We start from the raw sequence: 20,408 nt of genomic DNA on the forward strand, positions 1-20,408 counted from the left end.
GTGGGGCTCTGCAGAGGGGACCTCAGACCGGGGGTCTGGAGGATAGGGATTAAGGCCTTGTTTGCCCGGCCTGCAGACTCCACCAACCGGGACGCACTGGATATGATTGAACGCTGCATCTGTCTCGTGTGCCTGGACGCCCCGGCGGGCGTGGAGCTCAGCGACACCAACAGGGCTCTTCAGCTCCTTCACGGCGGAGGCTGCAGCAAGAACGGGGCGAACCGCTGGTATGACAAATCCCTGCAGGTGAGCCTCCCCAGCAGCAGGGCCAGGGCTGAGCCAGCAGATGCGCACGCCTGCCAGGCTCACGTGCTGGCCTGTGCTGCCCAGCATGCTGCATCTGGGGCCGGGGGCGCCGAAGGCACTGGAAATGTGCCACTGGTGTCAGCCGCTGGGACTGGCCACAACCCTTCCTGAGAGCCAGTGACCAAACCCAACTCCAACTCCCAACCTTCCTGCAGCCTGGGCCAGGTGTGCGGGACCTCGGGGTCAGCCCTGGAGCTCACTCCCACTCTCCAAGCACACACTGTAAGGTGGGGTGTCCCAGGAGCCCCCCTAAACACATCCTCAAGGCATCCAGCAAGAATCATGGCTGATGCCCAGAAGTGCCAGTTTTTCTGAATCTCCATCACTCTTGTCTGACTGTTTCGAGACACCTCCCTCCAACTCTGAGAAGTAGGACAGCCCAGCATCTCCACAGAAGAAAAGCCATAAAATGAAGTAATGCAATTCCTATGTTTTTCAATCACGTGACATCAACCCAGAAACAAGACGCTCACTTTAGCCTGGAGAGAAATGCTCATGCAGGTGCAGATGAAGTTCAAGTTTGGGCCCATTCATTCCTGTTTCTCCAGCCTTTTTTCTCCAGTGTGTCAACCCTGAATCAATCCTTGTTTGTTTTCAAAGCCCCCCACCCCACTTTCACCATGACCGCATTAAATAGCCAGCGATCGCTATGCTTTGGGCTAACATCGGCTCCCACAGATAAGCATTGCTGGGCAACATTTCATTTTTCTCTTTCTCTGGCCTCTATGTTCTGCAGGTTATCCTTTTTATTGGTTTGCATATTGATTCTGCTGTTTCTGATGAGTTCACTTGCTGCTGCGCTGGCCGTTTTAGCCTCCACCGGTGGTGCTAATGGCTTGTAATCTTTCATGGAGCAGCTGTGGGAATGTAATGATATAATGGATGTACGGGACCAGAAACATAGGAAGCCTCGGTAGTGGTTTTAAAAAGGCACTCTTTCCCTCCCTTTTGTTTTAGTAGCAAGGACAGAAAAGCATTAATGCACGAGTGGGCACAGTCTTCTCCTCTTGCCCCACAGGGGTGCTTGTGCCCACCGCTGGGTGCTTTTCACGGGCAGGACCGATGATCAGATGACCTGGAGAAGCCAAACAGGCTCCAGGGACCTGAGCTGAATGATCAAGAGTTAGAAGGAAGCAGGGGACAGAGAAGCAGGGGACACTGGGGAGAAAAGAAAAGACTGCAAGGGATGAGTTTTGAGAAAGACTCTGTGGGAAGGTTGTTGGAAGAATAGGTATAGAGATTCGGGCCACTGGCTCTAGGTGAGGGCTGGGGGAAGACAGGAGGAGAGTCAGCTCACATGTGTTACAGTGCCCCAGAAGGGCATCAGAAAACTGTCAATAGCTTGTTTGCTTGCTTGTGGATGGGGGATTTGCTGGGAAGCTGTGCTGGGCCAGGCTATGGGCAACCCCACTTCATCTGGGTTACATGTCAACAATCAAATCTCATTCTTCTCATTATTTTTTTTTCTTCTTCTTCTCCTCATTCTTTTTTCCCAGCACCTCTGTACATGCCGTGCATGTCCCTTGTCCACGTCAGCCAAGTACAGCGTTTGCAAACTCCTTAGAGTCCCTGGGGACCTTTCCTAAACCTTCTCTCTGATCCTCCTAGCCATCCTGTGAACTGGACTTTATTGGATCCATTTTCAATGGTAGCAAACTGAAGCTAGGAGCTGAAATGTCCAGGTCTCCCAGCTGGCAGGTGTCCGTGGCAGACCTGGAACCCTGGTCCCTGACTCGAAGCCCAGACAGCAGTTCATGGAACACCCTCAGAACACCTTTCCTTCGCTCCCACCCAGAGACAACTATTTCTCCCTAGGAATCTGCCCACGATCCAAACCGGATCATTACCTTTCATTCACTCATTCAACAGAAGTGTTGAGCACCTACTAGGGGGTAAACATGGGTCTAGATCCTGGGAAGAAAACCAATGGGGGCCAAACACATGGGCCCCATTTAGACCCATACTCATGAGAAACTGTACAAGATTGTGGCCCTGTTGCACACTGTGGGATGGGGTGGGGGAACACAGGGCTTAACAGAAGCCAAAGGAACTTGCCCGTGACCTAAGGAAAGAGCACACGGCTTCAGGGCGGACGGTTAGGAATCACCGGGCTACTTCACCTGGGGAACCTTGGGCTCCACCCTCACTGCCCAGAGCATTTCTGGGAAGGAGGTCACATAAAAGAGCTGTCTCAAGGCCCCCATATTCTCAGGTCATGGCAATTTCATACAGCATTCCCTTTGGGACATAATGTGCTTTTGTGTCTCTGGAGGAGAGGTCCCCCCCCCCGCCCCCGAGAGACCAGGGAGACCCAGTCTGGAGCCCAGGGACTAGTTTGAGATGCAGACCCTACCTGAGGTCCACTCACCTCTCTCCCTCCTTATCGCAGTTCGTGGTGGGCCGCGATGGCACATGCGGCGTGGTGTGCGAGCACTCCCCATTTGATGGAATCGTCCTGGTGCAGTGCACGGAGCACCTGCTCAAGCACATGTGAGTCCGGGTGCACCCCTCTACACCCCCTCAGCCCCCTACCCCCGCTGCAGCCACGGGAGCCAATGCCAGACTGTCAAGGCGCGCTGGGCTTGGCCAAGAAAAATTTGGGTGGCCACCGGGGGGCTGCATTAGTCTGGAAAGTGTCTTAGCGAAGGATGGATTCAGAAACCAGCTTGAGCTCAGACACTTTATCTGTCACGGACCGTGGGGGCAGGCTGGGCATCAGGTGTTGGACCATTAGGGAGAAGCTTGGCCAAGAATTCTTAGCCAAAAGGGAACATCTGCTTTGGCCCAGGGAACCCAGACCGATACCTAGCACTTGTTCCGAGTCAGGCCTGTGCCGACTGTTGACCCAACAGAGGGGATGAGGGATCTCTGAGCTGCATCTCCTTCCATCCCCGGGAGCTGGACCTCTCTCCCTAGCTCCGAGCTGGCCGGACTGAGTGCTTGCCTATACCTTAAACACACCGAGTTCCTTCCTCCATTCACGGTTTGCTCCTTCTCTCCCTCCAGAATCTTCTCCCTGAATCTAAGTTCTAAATCTCTTCCGTGATTCGGAAGCTCTTTAGAATCCCTAAAAGCCCAAAGCAACCCTCACAGACAAACAACACAGTTTGCTTCTTCAGTTTCTCTCCAAGTGTCTCCCAAGTGTTAGTGGAGCGGAAGAACAAGAAAAGAAACAGGCTCTGGAGCGGGCGGAACTGGCGGGAATCCTGGCTCTGCCACGTGCTTGTTTGGGTGGCTTCAGGGACTGATCGTCAGTCTGTTCATCTGTGCAGTGGGCCCCGGGGCAGCTCACACCCCCTGAGGCTCCAGCAGCTAGGACGCCCACGCAGCCCTCAGCTTCCAGGGCCTCAGGCTGTCACCTGTCTGTGCCTGCAGGGTGAAGAGCAGCAGGAAGCTGGTCCGAGCAGACTCTGTCAGCGAGCTCCCGGCCCCCAGGAGGCTGCGCTGGAAGTGCTCCCCGGAAATCCAAGGCCTCTTGGCCTCCTCGGCGGAAAAACTTCAAAGGTAGAAAGCCCAAGCCTCTTTTAGGGCAATGCTCTGTTGTCACCCCGTGTCCACTCTCACCCCAGCCCCCTCTATCCAGGACGATGAGGCCCCCTGGAAGTGTCCAAAGACCCCAGCTCTTCTGCCTCCCCTCGCCCGCCTCCGCCCCCCGGCCCACCCTTCACGGAAATGTAGTCAAACTAAAGGGGAGTTTTAACTCTCGGGGAAATAACCTTGCTCAAGTCTCCATTATTTCCATAAAATGCAAACATGGAGCTATTTTTTCCACAGGTTTCACCTGACTGAGCTGAGTCAAGGTGGGGAAATTATCCCCCTGCTTTGGGTGGGGGGCGGGGGGAGTAATAAACAACTGGTTTGAATAGGTCATTTGAATCCAAGCTATTTCAATTTGCTTGAATTTACACTACAATGTGACAAGGGGACCTTTCTCCCCAAGGGGAGAGAGGCAGCTCAGTCCCTAACAGGACACATGCAGGAGGGCCAGGATGGGGGTGGGCCTCTCACCCCCCACCCCCAGGCACTGGCGCCGTGCCAAGTTGTGGAGGGAGCTGCAGGTTGGCAACTAGATCTGCCCCTTGGTTTTTCACTCCCTCATTCAGTAAGTGAGCATTATTCATTCATTCATTCATCAAACATATGAATGTGCCAGTACCGTGGAAAGGCTGAGGACACAGAAATGAATATGCCATGGACCCTGCCGTCCACACTTCAGGGGAGGAAGTAGACCCCCAGACCAAAACATGTGTGACGCAAGTGCCCAAACCGGAGAAAGGCATACAGGCCTGAACCCACAGAGGACACAGCAGTGGAATTCTACCAAGAGATTGTGGAAGGGCTTTGCAACAATGGGTCTTGAAGGATGGATAGGAGTTCGTGGTGCAGGCAGCTGGAGAAGAGGCAGAAAGGCAGCTTGTTTGAGCTTGTACATAGAAGATTTATAGAAGATGCAGGCTGGTTTGGAAACCAGCAAGTGAGAGAAAGGCCAGAACTGAGGCACTAAAGGGAAGTTGAAGCCACATTTTTTTTTAAAGATTTTTATTTATTTATTTGACAGACAGAGATCACAAGTGGGCAGAGAGGCAGGCAGAGAGAGAGGAAGGGAAGCAGGCTTCCCGCTGAGCAGAGAGCCCGATGCGGGGCTTGATCCCAGGATCCCCGGATCATGACCTGAGCTGAAGGCAGAGGCTTTAACCCAATGAGCCACCCAGGTGCCCCGAGGCAACATTTTGAAGAGCTTTGCTGTTCTTGTGTTATGGGGCCTGGGTGCTGTTGTGCGATGGTGAGGAACCCTTGGAGGGTTTGGAGCAGGGAGCCAGTGAGGGAGATGCAGTGAGCAGGACAGACCATGGCCAAGCTCAGAGGGGAGGGAGGATGAGTCCACCGCAAGCTGCTCTGGGGGCTGACTGGCTGATGCGGGAGAGTAGGAGAGGCCTCGGGTGTTCATCCACAAAAGATGCTGATAGCTCAATGGTAGGGGCTGTTCTTGGGATAAGCAGACCTCTAGGAGAGTGAGTGAGTTGGTGGGCTGGCATTCTTGGGTGGAGAAAGGTGCCCACTCACTTTCAGAGATCTGAGTGGTGCCTCCAAATTCTCTTTCCAGAGGTGGGGAGCCAGGAGAGGTCTGAGTGTGGGAAAGCAGGAGGAGCTTTGAGGGTTCCAAGCTGCCGATGGAAGGGAGCAGGGTCTGAGCAGGCAGGGCCCAAGCAAGAGGCTTCCAGGTGTGACCATGCGCTCAGCCTGTCCAGAGACAGCTGGCTAACTGGCTGGACCGAGGGGTGAGTCCCCCTGGTCCCCAGAACCACGAAGCGAGCAGGCAGAGAGCATCTGAGGCCTGCGGCAGTGTGACTAGAGGGTGGAGGTTGCCTCCCCAGGCTCTGTATTCGCATACAGCCTATGGACAGACCATGTGGACCCCCTCCCAGACATTGCTGCAGTGGACAATCAGCCCAGACAGACCCCAAGCTCATTGTGAAGGAGGACACTGGTCCATACTGGTGGGGGACGAATGCCCAAAGGTCTCAGTGTAGAGTCAGGAAATCTACCCGTTACTCTGACCGCGGCTCGTGGGCAGTAAAGAGCCGGGTGTGTCACAGGAGGCTCAGCAGTTATTTCTGGGGAAGATGGGTTGACAGTCGAGCTGCCCTCGCTGTGGTGACCGGGACCCCCAGGGAGGCCCCAGGCATTTCTTCTCATAGCACAACAGGGAGGAGTCTCTGTGAGGAGACATGGCTTCCAGCCATCGGAGAAACGGGCCTTTCCTTGGGCAAAGGCGGTGTGCCAGGTCTGGGAGAGTGGCCAGGGTGCCAGAAGAATCTGAGGTTGTGGGACACACATTCCCAAACAGGTCAGATGAATGGCTTCTTTCAGGCCCACTTCTGTGGGCAATGGGCTCCGAGGGTTTTGTTTGTGGGCAGTGTTCTCCCTGCACATGCAAATGTCTCTTGCTCCTCCCCGAAGCCAGGCCCCCTCCCCCACCACCAGAACAGGGCCACTGCCCTACCCAGCCAAGCCTCCCCTTCAGCTCAGGGAACCCTGGTCTGACAAGCCCTCTGCCACTTCCTCATGTCAAGGCCTGTCTCTGACACCTGATGCGTTCCCGATGGGCAAGGACCAAGTCCTCCACCTCCAGAGTCCTGGGTCGTAGACCAAGCCTGAGCCATTCAGTTAGACTTCGTAGTCTGTGCATTCTGTTTTGCATGCAATTGGGCCTATTCTTTTTCTCCCACAGAATAGTAAAGAATCTCGACTTCATTGTGTATAAGTTTGACGTCTTTGGGAAAACATTCATTAAGAAGCAGAAATGCAGTCCTGATGCTTTCATCCAGGTGGGCCTCCAGCTGGCCTTCTACAGGTAAGCAAAGCCTGACAGCGGAACAACTCGGCCCGGGTGGGCTGCCCAACAAGCTGCTCTAGACTCCGGAGTCTAGAAGCATCCTGGAGGGAGGAATGACTTTCTGTGGGCTGAGAAGCTGGGAGGAGCAGGGCAGGCTGCAGGGAAAGAGGAGCTACCTGAACGGGGATTCAGAGTGTGAATCCAATCTCAGAAACAGGAAGGAAGGACATCAGTCAGGAAGTTGCCTGAGCAAAGGCCCAGGGGCTGCTCCTCCTTCTGCCCTCACGTGGGCCCCTGTAGCTGTGCCCTCTTCCTTGATAAGGATATGGAACCAGCACCCCCTCATGGGTCAGGGTCCCAAGAATGTGAACTCATCCTTGGTTCGTCCCTGTCTCTCCTCTCCCACCCAGGACACCCCCACGTCCGTCCTCCAGAGGTCTCTCAGACCTACCCTCTGTCTTCCATCTCCATGGCCGCCGGCCACTCCCCGGTCATCTCGTGCTTGCATAGGGGCAGCAAGCTCCCCAGGGGGCTCTGCTTCCCACTCCCATCTTCACAAATCGTCAACTTTGAAATATGCAAATTAGCTTCCATCACTTACCACCTTGAACTCTCCCCATGGCTTCCCACCATGTTTAGAACAAAGTCCAGGCTTTGAAAGGCTTCTTGTGAACTCGCCTCTCCTGGGCCCCTCCTCCCAAGCTCTCTCCCGCCTCCGGCCCTTTGCTCCCCCTGTGTCTTGCACCCCCAGCCTGCTGCCACCACCCCTCTTCACACACCTGCTCCTCCCCTCCACCCAGGTCTCTGCCCAGGTGTCCGCCCTCAGAGGCCTTCCCTGACCCCCTTACCTAAAGCAGCCACCTCAGACCCCCTCGCCACGCAGCTCTCCAGCTATCACATTGTGTTCTCTTTCATGGCAGTCATTGTTCATGTGGGCTGCCTTGTTCATTGATTTGTCAGTTTTGTTTTCTAGACTGTCTCTCCCAAGCCTGACACTCTGCGTGTCTCACACACCTGGTCCAGAGTAGGCCTCAGGGGCTGAGTCACAGACGTGAGAAGACACTACGGGAGTACTAACTGGGGGTGGCACGGTCAGGTCGGGTTTAGAGAAATCTCTATCGTGGTAGCTCTGTGTTGGGGGAGGAGAGAGACTAGAGAGTAAGGGTTGAAGACAGGGCAGGGAGGCCAATGGGTCTTTTATAGGAGGCTAAACTAAAATGCAAAGTGGACCAACCTCAAGACAAGGCTGGATCCTGTTGGTTCCAGTGTTCCCAAAGCGACTGGCACAGGACCCCACCAGTACCTGCTTTTACTTTGCAATATATAGGGGAAGTGGGGGACATAAAGTGACCTTGCAGTAAGGTCAGGGGAAGGAGGTCTCACTAACGAGCAGACAGCTCCCCTGTGGACACAGCATCCCAGATCCCAGTGTCCTCCGAGGGGCCATAACTCACAGGGAGAGGAAATGGCTTCAGCCACTGTGGGCACTGGGACTCCATGGGGAAGGCTGACGTCACCCCACCTGAGGTCTGTGCTCATCGTGGGGACACAGAGACCTCGCTGACACTAAGCCGTGGCAGGACCTCGTGTCTGGAACCACTGTCGCCCTCCTGATACTGGCAGGTGGCTGAGATGGGCCATGAGACAGGGAGCATTTCAGTTCGAGGGCTGGGAGGGGCTGGCCGGTCCTGCGCAGACCCCTCAGCTGATCTTTGTGGTACTGGATGTGGCCAGCAGTGGACATGGCCGGGGGCTGCTGGGCTCAGTGAACAGCCAAAATACGATCTGCTTCCCATGGAGAACATTCTTCGGAGTCTAAGCCATAACCAAAAAAATGTTTTTACTCGGCCCCTAGATTCAGCAAAGCCTGGAAGATGCCTAGATGGGGGTTGATCAGTGACTAGCCAGTGATGGCATCTTCTTTTGTGCTGGGCATGGTGTCTGCTGCCAGGGACTGTAGAGATACTGGAAATGAGCTCACTGCCAGAGTCCTTCCTCCCTGGGGCAATAAGACAGAAGTGTCCAGAAAGTTTATTCACCAAGTTACAACGCCAAGCACTGTGCAGAATCAGACTTGGCCTTCCTCTTCCTAGAGCTCCCTCAGCACGGGCGATACATGTGACAAGGCCAGCATGCAGGCCCATGACTTGTGTCCCCTTATCAAGGCCCCTCTGTGATTCTGTGTCTTCCGCCGCCCCCCCCACCCCCAACACCAAAGACTTTTCTAACAAGTGAGAAAGACATGTGCCAGCCTCGAGTGCAAGTCTCAGAGTGCTCACTTGGTTCTTGTGCCTAAGGAAAGGACTTTCCCTGGCTGGGGTGGGGAGCGGGTCCTGTCACAGACATAAGGGAGGAGAGGCACAGCCATGGTACCCATGGGTCTGTTGGAAGCTCAGCTGCCCCCGGACAGGCAGGCCTGGGCTGCAGCTTCCTCCCTGCCTCGATCCATAAGTCATGCTTGAATTGTTCTAAATAAAAGAGGATTCCCTCACGGATATGAATGATTAATTACATAGTTATTCCATTCTGTGCTATTAATCAAACACTCATCAGGTCTCGAAGAAAATTCTAGGTTTCCCACCAGATGGAGGTTTTTTGAAAAGTTACCCGTCACTTCTCTATTTTATATCCACACAGTATCACCAGTGGACGAAGGCAAACACAGCTCTTCCTATTAGCGACTCCCCGACACTCATCTTTGGGAAATCTCCCCGAGAATTCTATTAACATTAAAATGAAATACTGTGCCCAGTAGAGTCAGGGCTGTAAACATAAAGCCTGCAGATGCTATTTTTCTTCCGGCGTTTATGGTTTCCTGAGACGGCGACAGCGTTTGCCATTCATCTTCCATCTTCTGCAGGCTCCACAGGAGACTCGTGGCCACCTACGAGAGTGCATCCATTCGCCGGTTCCAGGAGGGCCGCGTGGACAACATTCGCTCGGCCACTCCAGAGGCGCTGAGTTTTGTGAAGGCCGTCACTGACCACGAGACTGCCGTGCCAGTAAGTCCCGCTCCATCTGAGGAGTCCCCCAGGAGCCTCCTGGCGGCCGGGGCTCGGGGACAGCCAGCTCCTTTCGCTTGCTGGTCCCTGAGTCGCCCTTCGAACCCCATCTCTGGTCTGTTGACAGGATTCAGAGAAGCTGCTGCTTTTGAAGGATGCCATCCGAGCCCAGACCGAGTACACAGTCATGGTGAGTGACACGGTGTCTCTTCTAGAGGGAACTCATGACCGTGGACTGTGCCCCAAAGCTGGGCCTGCAGGCACCAGGCCACAGCACAGGACCTGTGTGAGAGCCGGGCCACCAGCCACCCAGTGGCTTGGCTGATGCCATGCCTCTCAGAGCCTTTTTCTTATTTTTAGTACCTGGGTAACATAGCACTCATTTTCACTTGGATTTTATAAGAATACCATGAATGATCTTTGAAAGAACAATAATGGTAATAATAGCACCAAATACGTATAGTACTTTATAGTTTATACAACAAGAAAAGTCGAATGTGAGAGATGGCAGCCAAGCCTGGCACACTGTGGTGGCTTGGGCACCTTGTATGACTGCTGGTGGGACAGTACTTATTCCCACCTAGAGCTGGTTTTGCTTTCTTATTTTCTTATTTTCTTATTTTATTATATCACCTATGAATAAAAAGTCTTTGCTGAAAATTAATAGTGAAATCAAAATTTTATTTATTTTTACTTTTTTTTTTTTTAAAGAGAGCGAGCAGGGGAGGAGGGGCAGAGGAGGAGGGAGAGGGAGGGAGAGAATCTTCAGCAGGCTCCATGCTCAGCATGGAACCTGACATAGGGCTCCATCTCATGACCCTGAGATCATGACCAAAGCTGAAATCTAGAGTAAGATGCTTAACCCACTTGGTCACCCAGGTACCCCAAATCAAAATTCTTTTGTTAAGATTTTATTTATAAGAGAGAGAGAGAGGAATGAGAGAGAGAGAACATGAGAGGGGAGAGGTTAGAGGGAGAAGCAGACTCCCCACTGACCAGGGAGCCTGACGTGGGACTCAATCCTGGGACTCCAGGATCATGACCTGAGCTGAGGGCAGTTGCTTAACCAACTGAGCCAGCCACCCAGGTGCCCCTAAATCAAAATTCTAAAGGAAATGTTCTCTTAGTTTAGGGAAGTCATTTATTTTCTAGCATGGCAGAGCCATCATTTGCATATAAATAACAGAATAAGCTACTACTTGGACGGGTGATCAATATATCAGTTGAAATTTATTCTGATACAATCTTTGAAGGAGCATAGATCTTGTGAAAAGAGCTTGACCGAATTTCACTCTATATACTTGAAAGCAAGTACAATGCTTATCTGGGTTTTAGAATGAGCCAATCTAGACTTCTTTCCACTCAGTTGCCAAGTCCTGAATTCATCTGAAGAGTTAAATGTTCATTCTGAACATTTAAGAGTTAAATGTTCATTCTGTTTGGGGGAAATCCAGCTCACGCTCACGTATTCAGTGGGTATTTTTGGTCTTCTTGCTTAATGCCAGACAAGGTGCTGGGTGGGAGGAAATAAAAGGTGAAGTCCACAACCCCTGTCCTTAGTGAGTTTACTGAGTAGCTGAGAGGAAAATCCCTTAAATGATAAATCTCATCTCATGGGATAAAGAGCCCTCAGGAAGTAGGAGAGAGCATGGAGGGGCAAGCTAGTTCCCCTGCCTGGGAAAGCCAGGGAGACTTCCCAGAAGAAGTGGTGCTTGATATGAGACTTGAAGGATGAAGAGGTGCTTGTCAGGTGGACATAGAAGGGAAAAATGGTCCCAGAAGGAAAGAGTATGTGCAAAGTTAAAGAATCTTGAGAGAATAAGACACACTGGAGGAAAGGCAAATGGTTCAGTGTGTGCTTGCAAAGGACAGAGGCGCAGGGGAGCTTATGAGATGGGATTTTTCAGTCACAAAGTTTATTCCAGTGGCCAGGTAGAAGAAGGACTGGTTGGAGCCTGGGTGGTCTGCCAACACTCAGTGACACTAATTAGGAATCTATATAATATTTAGGTAGAGCTGGGGCGCCTGGGTGGCTCAGTGGGTTGAGCCGCTGCCTTCGGCTCAGGTCATGATCTCAGGGTCCTGGGATCGAGTCCCGCATCAGGCTCTCTGCTCGGCGGCGAGCCTGCTTCCCTCTCTCTCTCTGCCTGCCTCTCTGCCTACTTGCGATCTCTCTCTGTCAAATTAAAAAAAAAAAAAAAAAAAAAAAATATTTAGGTAGAGCTGAGCTAAGGACTGAAATAGGGCAGGGGCAGTGGACTGAAGAGGTAGACACCAACTTCTGCTTAACCATGGTGGACACAAGGGTTTACTGTCACTCTCTGAAATCCTCAGAAATATTAGCAAAGGCAGTTTTTTTCTTTTTTAAGACATGAATACACTAGGCAAAGAGAGTGGGGAAAAAAGGAACAGCAGAGTTTTCGAGTTGGAAAATAGAACAGATGGCCAGTGACTTAGCAAACCAGGGGATGCTAAAACCCAAGCGAACAGTAAGGGAGACACAGGAGCCCAGTGAATTGTAACCGCAGAATGGCTCAGGCATTGGAGGCACCCAACAGAAGGACAGGTGTGTGTAGGGCTGAAAAGAAGAGGGTTGGCTGATTATCTCTGTAAGAAAGAATCAGACCCTCAGTTCTTTTCCACAATCCCATGCAGCTAGGTGAGTACCCTCCCATTTCTCAATGGTAAGCTAGAAGCTTAGCCTCTGGAGAAGTTGAAGACAGAAGACTCTAGATCTGGGGACACCGGGTAGAGCTCAGGGAGGGTTAATCAGATTAAACATGGTGATTAATCAAAGTCTACCTACTCAGCTCCAGGTACATTGGGAAGTACTTTTATTACCAAGTCTCTCCAAGCATGAGACTCTAGAATTTCTCTGTGGTGAGACTGCCAGGCCAAGAGAAGAAACTCACAGACACTGACAGCTGGGGTGCCCAGAGAAATAGCCCAGCCAGCTCACCTCCCAGTGAAGGCTACCAGAGGGCAAGCACAGGCTTACCCTTGTGTCTTCTAATCATTCTTTCAATGCTTTGTTCTGAAATATAAGCAAGTAGCCATTAATCATCAGACGTTGAGGAAAGCCACTAACATAAGACACAAAAGCCAGCAGAAACGTTTTTGTGTAATTTTAAAATTTTTGTTTAATTTTTAAAAATAATTTAAGAGAAACATCAAAGAAATGAAAACAATGTAGAAGCAGGAGAACATGTTTTAAAACTGTAATTGAGATCCTCTGAAAGATAATGAACTTATTGCATCCATTAATAAGAACACAAAACTGAAAAAAATCTTTTGGGGGGCAATAAAAATAATTCCAGGGGAAATATGGTAGAAAAAAAATGCAATGGAAGGATTGGGAAATAAAGCTGAATTAATCTTCCCCAAATATCAACAAAACAAGAAATGAAATATGGGACAGAAAAAAGGCTCAGTACATGAGAAACAGTATCCCAAGTTATACATGTCCAGAAAGAGAAAATGGGGGTAAAGGGAAACACAACAAAATAATTCAGGAAAACTTCTCAGAATTGAAGGACATGAGTTTCCATATTGAGAGAGCCCACCATGTATCTTGCATGAGAGATGAAAAGATTCATACCAAGGAAATTTCGCAACACAAAGATCAAAGAGGAGATCCTAAAATCTCTCAGAGGGAGAGAGGGAAAAAAGATACGAAGATCAGGAATAAAAGTGTAATTGAACTTCTCAATATCACTGGAAGGTGGAAGATAATGGAACAATGCTTTCAAATTCTGAGGGGAAATTTTTTTTTTAAATAATTTATTTATTTTTTTCAGCGTAACAGTATTCATTGTTTTTGCACAACACCCAGTGCTCCATGCAAAACGTGCCCTCCCTATTACCCACCACCTGTTCCCCCAACCTCCCACCCCTGACCCTTCAAAACCCTCAGGTTGTTTCTCAAAGTCCATAGTCTCTTATGGTTCGCCTCCCCTTCCAATTTTTTTTTTATAAACATATAATGTATTTTTATCCCCAGGGGTACAGGTCTGTGAATCGCCAGGTTTACACACTTCACAGCACTCACGATAGCACACACCCTCCCCAATGTCCATAACCCCCTCCCCCTCTCCCAATCCCACCTCCCCCCAGCAACCCCTGAGGGGAAATTATTTTTAGTGTATATTTCATACCCAGCTAAACTATGATCAACTTTGTAGACAAAAGAAAGACATTTTCAGACAGACAAGTTCTCAAAAGCTTTACTTTTTAAGCTTTCTTTCTTGTCAAACTACTGGAGGATTTAGACTACTAAAGTAAGAGATAAAACGTAAAAGACATCATAGGCTCCAACAATCAGAAGATTCAGCACAAGAAAGTGAGAAAGATGGTGACAGTAAAGGGAGGTCCCAAGTCAACAGCTGTTTAGCAGACACAGAAACAGTCAGCCCATAGAGAAGCAAGAAGAGGGGGCACCTGGGTGGTTCAGTAAGTTAAGCATCTGCCTTCGGCTCAGGTCATAACCCCAGGGTTCTAGGATCGAGTCCCGCCTCGGGTTCCCTTGCCAGTCACTCCCCCAGCTTGTGCTCTCGCTCTGGCTCTATCTCTTTCTCTGTCAAATAAATAAATAAAATAATTTTTAAAAAATAGAGAAGCAAGAAGTGAGAGATGGAATGAAATTGATACATTATCTGATTTAGTTGACTATACTAAGAAAAGTTTTACACTTCTGGCTGAGAGTTTAGGAATCAATTAGTTATAGATCTGTAGAAAGCTAAGTAAATGGGGAAAATCGTAATTCAATCATTTAAAAATTGTCCATTCCAAGGAAAACAAATGATGGATAAGAAAGGAAATCTGATCATAATACAGCCTGAGACTCCGATGTGAATACTTGCATAATTTAAATCATGTCAGCACTGACTACTGATCAAACAGTGAGGAGTTAAATGTAGCTCTATTGAGAGGATGGGAGAATGGAACACTTTCTGGAAAGCAGGAGTATGAAAGAGCCAAAGGTTCATCTTCTATCGCACAAAGACATAGATAAAGCTGAAAAAGGTAGTGAATGCGTTCTAAGACTGGTATTTAGAACTAAGACAATTAAATAACCAAATTGGTGGCCTCTGTGTAGTGGGAATCAGACCTGGCAAAGAGACAGACGCCTTCAGCTTCTCCGGGTTTTAAGTTATATAAATATATAACTTTGGTAATAATTGATTTATGGAAGATTTAGAAAAATATCCTCTAAAGCATGGTCCTAGGGTTCAGCTCTGTTAACTATTTTATGTTGATGGGAACAGCTAAATAAAAGAGAGGGGGTTGGGAAGGGGAGAGCTATGAAAATGCATGGTCGTGAATCTGGAGCCTGGCTGGCTGTGTGGGTGCGGGGTCAGGGTCAAGGGGAAGAAGCAAGGAGAGCTCCAGCTCTGTGGCAGCTGCACTGGGCACGGTAGCAGAGAAAGGACATCCCAGTGAAGGAGCCAGTGTGGTCCAGACCGCCCCCCCCCCCCCCCGCTCTGCCCAGCACCTCTCACAGCACCTTAGGCTCTCCCTTCACAGCATGCACATCCCCCGTGCCCAGCAGCCTTGGGCACATAGTAGGCGCTCAAGTAAGTTTCCCCAAATGAATGAAAGACCGAACAATGAATCGTGTTACTCATGACGACTCGTGGCCTTAATCCAAACACTCCGTTCAGTCAGCCCTGGCTGCCGCCATGAGCTGGAGGGGGTGAGGACAGGAGGCTGACTGCCGCACAGAGCAGTGGCTTCCATAGGTCTACACGAGTCTGCGATTTGACAGAGGAACCGGCAGTACACTCACTGCATAGACGGGCTCAGAGTCCTTCCCCTCTGTCCTAGCGGGGCACGTCCAAAGTGAGCTGTGGTTATATAACATGTCTTTCCAGCCTATAATTAGGTGCATCTGAAGAGACTGGGGCCTCTGACTCATCTTTATTCATTCATTCTTCACTGAAAAAGAACAGCTGTCAAATCCCAAAACGTGCCTTGTAAACTTGAACGAAGTTCATTTTGATGGACATTTCCTCCTATCTGGGGCTTTAACAGCTAAGCAGCCGTCTTATCTAAGTGTGAACCTTCCAAGATTTATACTTACCCTGATATGAACACACTCCTATAGGCCAGAGACGGCCCCCAAGTCTCCACCACTCCTAAAATTACCCCCAAATGAACATGTAATCCAAGTAAAACCAGTGTGCCTGCTACCCACGTAGCCTCAAGTGGGGAGGAGATGAAATGGGTACGCAGGTCCCACCGCCCCACTTCCAGCCAGACCACCTCCAAGCTCTGCCTAGATGAACATCCTAGACATCGCCGTTTCTCTGATCTTAACCTTTGATAAGAGTTCAAGCATCTTGTAATAAAAAGGAAAAAAAAACTTTCTTCATTCAACAAGTTTTCCCCTTGTAAACATCAGCCGAGCCTCTAAGATGACTAGTTTCTGTCTCAGAATGATTTCTTAGGCTGTAAATCCAGTTTATTTGAACCGATCCTGAGCCCATGAAATAGCAACCAAGATTTAAGAACAGGCCATAATGTCCTCTATCCCTCATTCCTTGGACTCTGGCTGGAGGATAAAGTATTGGTTGCCGTGAGTATCTGCCCAGTGATAGCCTGGGGCACCGCTCTCCATGCCCCAATAGGACCCAGCACCCATCCCTGCCCCCCAGTCTCCTCCCCTACTCAAGAAAGTACTAGAGATGCCCAGCCCACCCCTTCCAATTAGACGGGTCATAGACAGTGTGTCGGCAATGACCATGCTGGAGTTGAGAGGCAGGGGTACTCAGACTCACAGACCTTTAACTCAGGCATGCTCACTTTAGAACCCAGCCTGCTCCAGACTCGCCCTGTGCATGTAGAAAGGGTCCAAGGAACACTGGCTCAGAGGTAGAGTGGTCAGCCCTGGGCAGCCACCCACACACGTTGTCCACAGCAAGCACCGGGTCAGCATAAGCCAGGACCCTTGCAATGGCCGTCAGCGTTGTGGACTAGAAAAGGGGGAGGGCGTGGGAGCCCCTTCTCATTTCCTGTTCTTTGCCCCCAACTACCCAGGCCATAACAGGGATGGCCATTGACAACCACTTGCTGGCGCTGCGGGAGCTGGCTCGGGACACGTGCAAGGAGCTGCCCGAGATGTTCACAGATGAAATGTACCTGACCAGCAACCGGTTCGTCCTCTCAACCAGCCAGGTATGGTGTGGCTGTCACCCAAGGGGCCACTTAGTATAACCAGTAGGCTTTCTGAAAGGCCAGTTAGCGTAAACCAGTGACTCCAGCCCACTGGCTAGAGTCAGACAAGTCCCAGAGGAGCTTCTCACAGGCTACATGCCCTTTGGCAAAATGACCTAAATGCTCAGAGTACTGGTTTCCCCCACTAAGTGGTTGTAATCATGGACGCCACCCTAGCAGAGGTGTCCTGAATGGGAACTGGTGCTCCAGCCCTGTGCTTACCAGCATTCAATCTGTTACCTGTGGGGTGGTGTTCCACCATGACAGCCGCAGGCTCTGAAGCCCAACAGGTCTAGAGCGAAGTCCTGGTTCAGCTAGAAGCAACAGTTTGGGTAGAAAGTCTAGCCCAGTGGCTGGCATGGAACAGGCCCTCCAAACAGGTCACGGCCATTATTGTAAAGGGCTACGAGACCAACAGCAGACGATCAGGGGCCAGCCCAGTGTCTCCCAAGCCTGTTCTGTTGGAGGACCACTGCGACAAAGACAGAATGCAGTCCACTGGAGAAGGACAGCAGTTTAGGAAAGAAAAGGACCCCCAAACGTCAGTCGACTAAGACTCCGCCTCATCTGCTAAAGGCTGGACATGGGCAATGAGAGGGGCTGATCAAGTTGTGTTTGAGGATAAAAGCCCACTCAGTAATTTGATTCTGTCATGACAGCAGTGAGCTCACAGACGCGAATCAGCGAGGGCAGGCCACAACAACATAAATTCTTCAGGAAACCATCCATGGGCAAAAAGTGCTTTGGAACGGTTTTACGGCCTTCAGCTGTTGCACGGCAAATTTATCTGACAATGAGGTGACTCTATTAGCAAGACTAATGGTTTGTTCTGCCCCATTAAAACAGCCGGTGTCATTTCTGAAGGCCTAACTACACAGCGCCTAAAACCTTGGGTTTAAAAACAAACCCCAGCCTGCAACTCCCTGAGAATGTGTTCTAGTTTTCCCCCTATGACCAGCTAAGACAATGAATTTGGGGGTGGGGAGGGGTGGTTTGGTGTTTTTTTCTTTCTCCCAACTGGCAATTAACATGTATGGCGGGAATGCCTTCAGAGACACATTTTCCTGATTTGTGATCCTGATTACAAAATCTCAGCGCTCTGAACTCAAAATGTGTTAGGTGCCTAACTAAAATGCCAGTCAATGGCAGTCTCTGAAATGCCCAGCGCTGGGTAATTGCACATGGCTGGGGGCTATGGGGAGAAAAGCAGACCAGCCAGGCAATACTGACAGTAATTAAGGATGTGGGGAAAATCAACAGAGAAGACAGGCCAGATTTCCTTCTGTTCATAAATTACTCCCTTTGGGAAGCCATCTAACTGTGGGGTGCCACCAAGGTGCCATTGAGGAAATTACCCTGATTGCCTCGGTGCCTCATACAGCCCCCAAGGTGAAGGGGAGACTCAGCCCGAGACCCAGCACAGGTCACTCTGGGAGATTTTGACATCGTAAGTTGAGCAGATTTCCCACCAGGGAGTGGCTTATGGACCCTCTTCTTTCCATATCGTGCCGTTGATGGGTTTGTTTTTATGACTCTGGCTGTAGCCATCCATGCTGAAGCTATTAAATCATTTGGTTAATTCAGTCAAACACCCAGGTGGAAAATGGAGAAGTAAATATCCCGTCGAGTCCTCAGGGTTGCTGAAACACCCTGTATTCTAGCAAGTTCACAGGTTACTTTTCAGACCAGTGGCTTCTGACCTGCCCTCTCCTCCAGGTGCCCACAACCATGGAGATGTTTTGCTGCTATGGTCCCGTGGTGCCGGATGGCTACGGGGCCTGCTACAACCCCCAGCCGGAGAATATCCTTTTCTGCATCTCCAGCTTTCATGGCTGCAAGGAAACCTCTTCTATCAAGTTTGCGAAAGCAGTGGAAGAAAGCCTCCTTGAAATGAGGGACCTGTGCAGTCTGCCACAGTCTACAGGGGGCAAGCCACTGGCGCCCCAAGAAAAAGCAACAAGGCCCATCCAGGGGCACCAACCTTGACTCCTGCCGCTAGGTTTTACCTCCCCAAACCCAGCATTCCGCTGCCGCTAGACCCTGCCAAACCCCGGCTCCCAACCCTCTCCCTAGCTTTCAGTAGCTCCCCTGTCCTCAGGGCCCAACAGAGACCACACAGAGACATCACACAAAGCAGGAGTATGAAGAGGAAAGTGTCCCTCCTTAGGCATGGGGATTGTCCTTATTTGCCAAACTGCCCTCTGGCCTGTGTACTGGGAAGTAAGACCAGCCTGGTTCTGAGGTGGCCTTGGTGAGGCGTACAAGTCTACACCACCTTCCCTCCATGGCCGCAGAAGCTTAATGGTGATGTTTACTTCTCCAACGGGACCTAGTGTGTCCAGGGGAGGTTTTGCCCAACAAGAGAATGTGTCACCCTATTACATGCAGCATACCTACAAGTGTCATGAAGAAGGAGGCTAACTCCAGGTCAATACCTCTTTTCTTCTGGGAGGAGTAGGGGGCATTGTTTTCAGATTCCAAGCAGTGTGATCATGACCTCCAGGGTGGCCTGCACTGAGTCATACAGGGCTGCAAACACCCCACCCCTACACACACACACACACACACACACACACACACACACAGTTAATTTAAAATACAGTGACCCAGGCCCCAAAACACGTTTCTCCTTTCATCTCCCGGGGGCAGCCTTCAGTTGAGTTTAGGAAAATCTGAGAGGGGAAAAAGAATCAGTGCAAAAAAAATTGCACTGACGTCATGCTGCTCGGCCCCTGGGGCATCAGCGACAGTCCAGGATGAGGAAACAACCCACTGCCCCCCACGCAGCAGGGTTGGAGGGAGGACCAGTCCATTTTCCCAAGAATCCTGCCTCTCGCATTTTTTTCTGGTGGCTTCCCCATTGCCCTTTCTATAAGGAATCATACCCCTTATAGGTGATCTGCCTTCTAGAGGAGGAGAGAGGGGGTTGCTTTGGCAATTTTTCTGTCGTTGTTGTTTATTTGCTTTGTTTCATTCATTCTTAAGAGAGGCTTTTAAGAAAACCACTGTGACGTTAATTTCAGAAAATGATCTCAGTGGCCCAAGCAGGACACCTGCGGATCGCAGGTAGAGGATGTTATCTAGGGCTTGTAACGAAACCCCATGTGGAGGAGCACAGAGCCGGGCCTTCCCTGGCCTGGCAGGGGGTGGGGGGGAGCAAGTTTGAGCAGACAGCCGGTGGGGACCAGGGCCGGGAGGAGGGAAGGGCTAAGTCCAGAGTCAGCCCTGATGGAGGGGCGGTCCTGCCGCTTCCAGTAGGTCAACAGGAGAAGAATTAGGCACAAACAAGTCAGCTACAAGAGAATGGGAGCAGTGGACAACAGTCGAAAAGACTGCTTCCCAGAGCAACTCCACAGTCTCACTTTCATTAGATAGAAACAAAAGCCAACAGAAGAACCAATGAAGGTCAAACATTAGTCACCTGTCTGGTGAACAAACAAGGAGGATAAAGTTTATAGTTAACCAAGCACATTCAAAGGACTCATCTAAATAACAACATGCGCTTCTGGGAAGAGACAGGAGCTATAACGGAAAAGGAAAGCAGGCGGTAT

At 50.5% G+C, this 20,408-nt stretch overlaps 1 protein-coding gene across 3 annotated transcripts in view; it reads left to right on the forward strand.

Annotated features, from left to right (window-relative positions):
- The window catches only part of CHAT (choline O-acetyltransferase), a 56,565-nt gene extending 36,593 nt beyond the window's left edge, over positions 1-19,972 (forward strand). For all 3 annotated transcript variants that reach the window (XM_046027203.1, XM_046027204.1, XM_046027202.1), the window contains 8 exons: positions 77-246; positions 2,696-2,796; positions 3,682-3,810; positions 6,539-6,661; positions 9,504-9,645; positions 9,773-9,835; positions 16,681-16,818; positions 18,574-19,972. In XM_046027203.1, the coding sequence (XP_045883159.1) occupies positions 77-246; positions 2,696-2,796; positions 3,682-3,810; positions 6,539-6,661; positions 9,504-9,645; positions 9,773-9,835; positions 16,681-16,818; positions 18,574-18,843 (1,136 nt within the window). In that variant the 3' untranslated portion in view covers positions 18,844-19,972. The remainder of the gene's footprint in view (positions 1-76; positions 247-2,695; positions 2,797-3,681; positions 3,811-6,538; positions 6,662-9,503; positions 9,646-9,772; positions 9,836-16,680; positions 16,819-18,573) is intronic.
- Positions 19,973-20,408: the final 436 nt, after the last annotated feature.

The sequence above is a fragment of the Meles meles genome, chromosome 13, assembly GCF_922984935.1.
Source record: "Meles meles chromosome 13, mMelMel3.1 paternal haplotype, whole genome shotgun sequence".
Taxonomy (NCBI): domain Eukaryota; kingdom Metazoa; phylum Chordata; class Mammalia; order Carnivora; family Mustelidae; genus Meles; species Meles meles.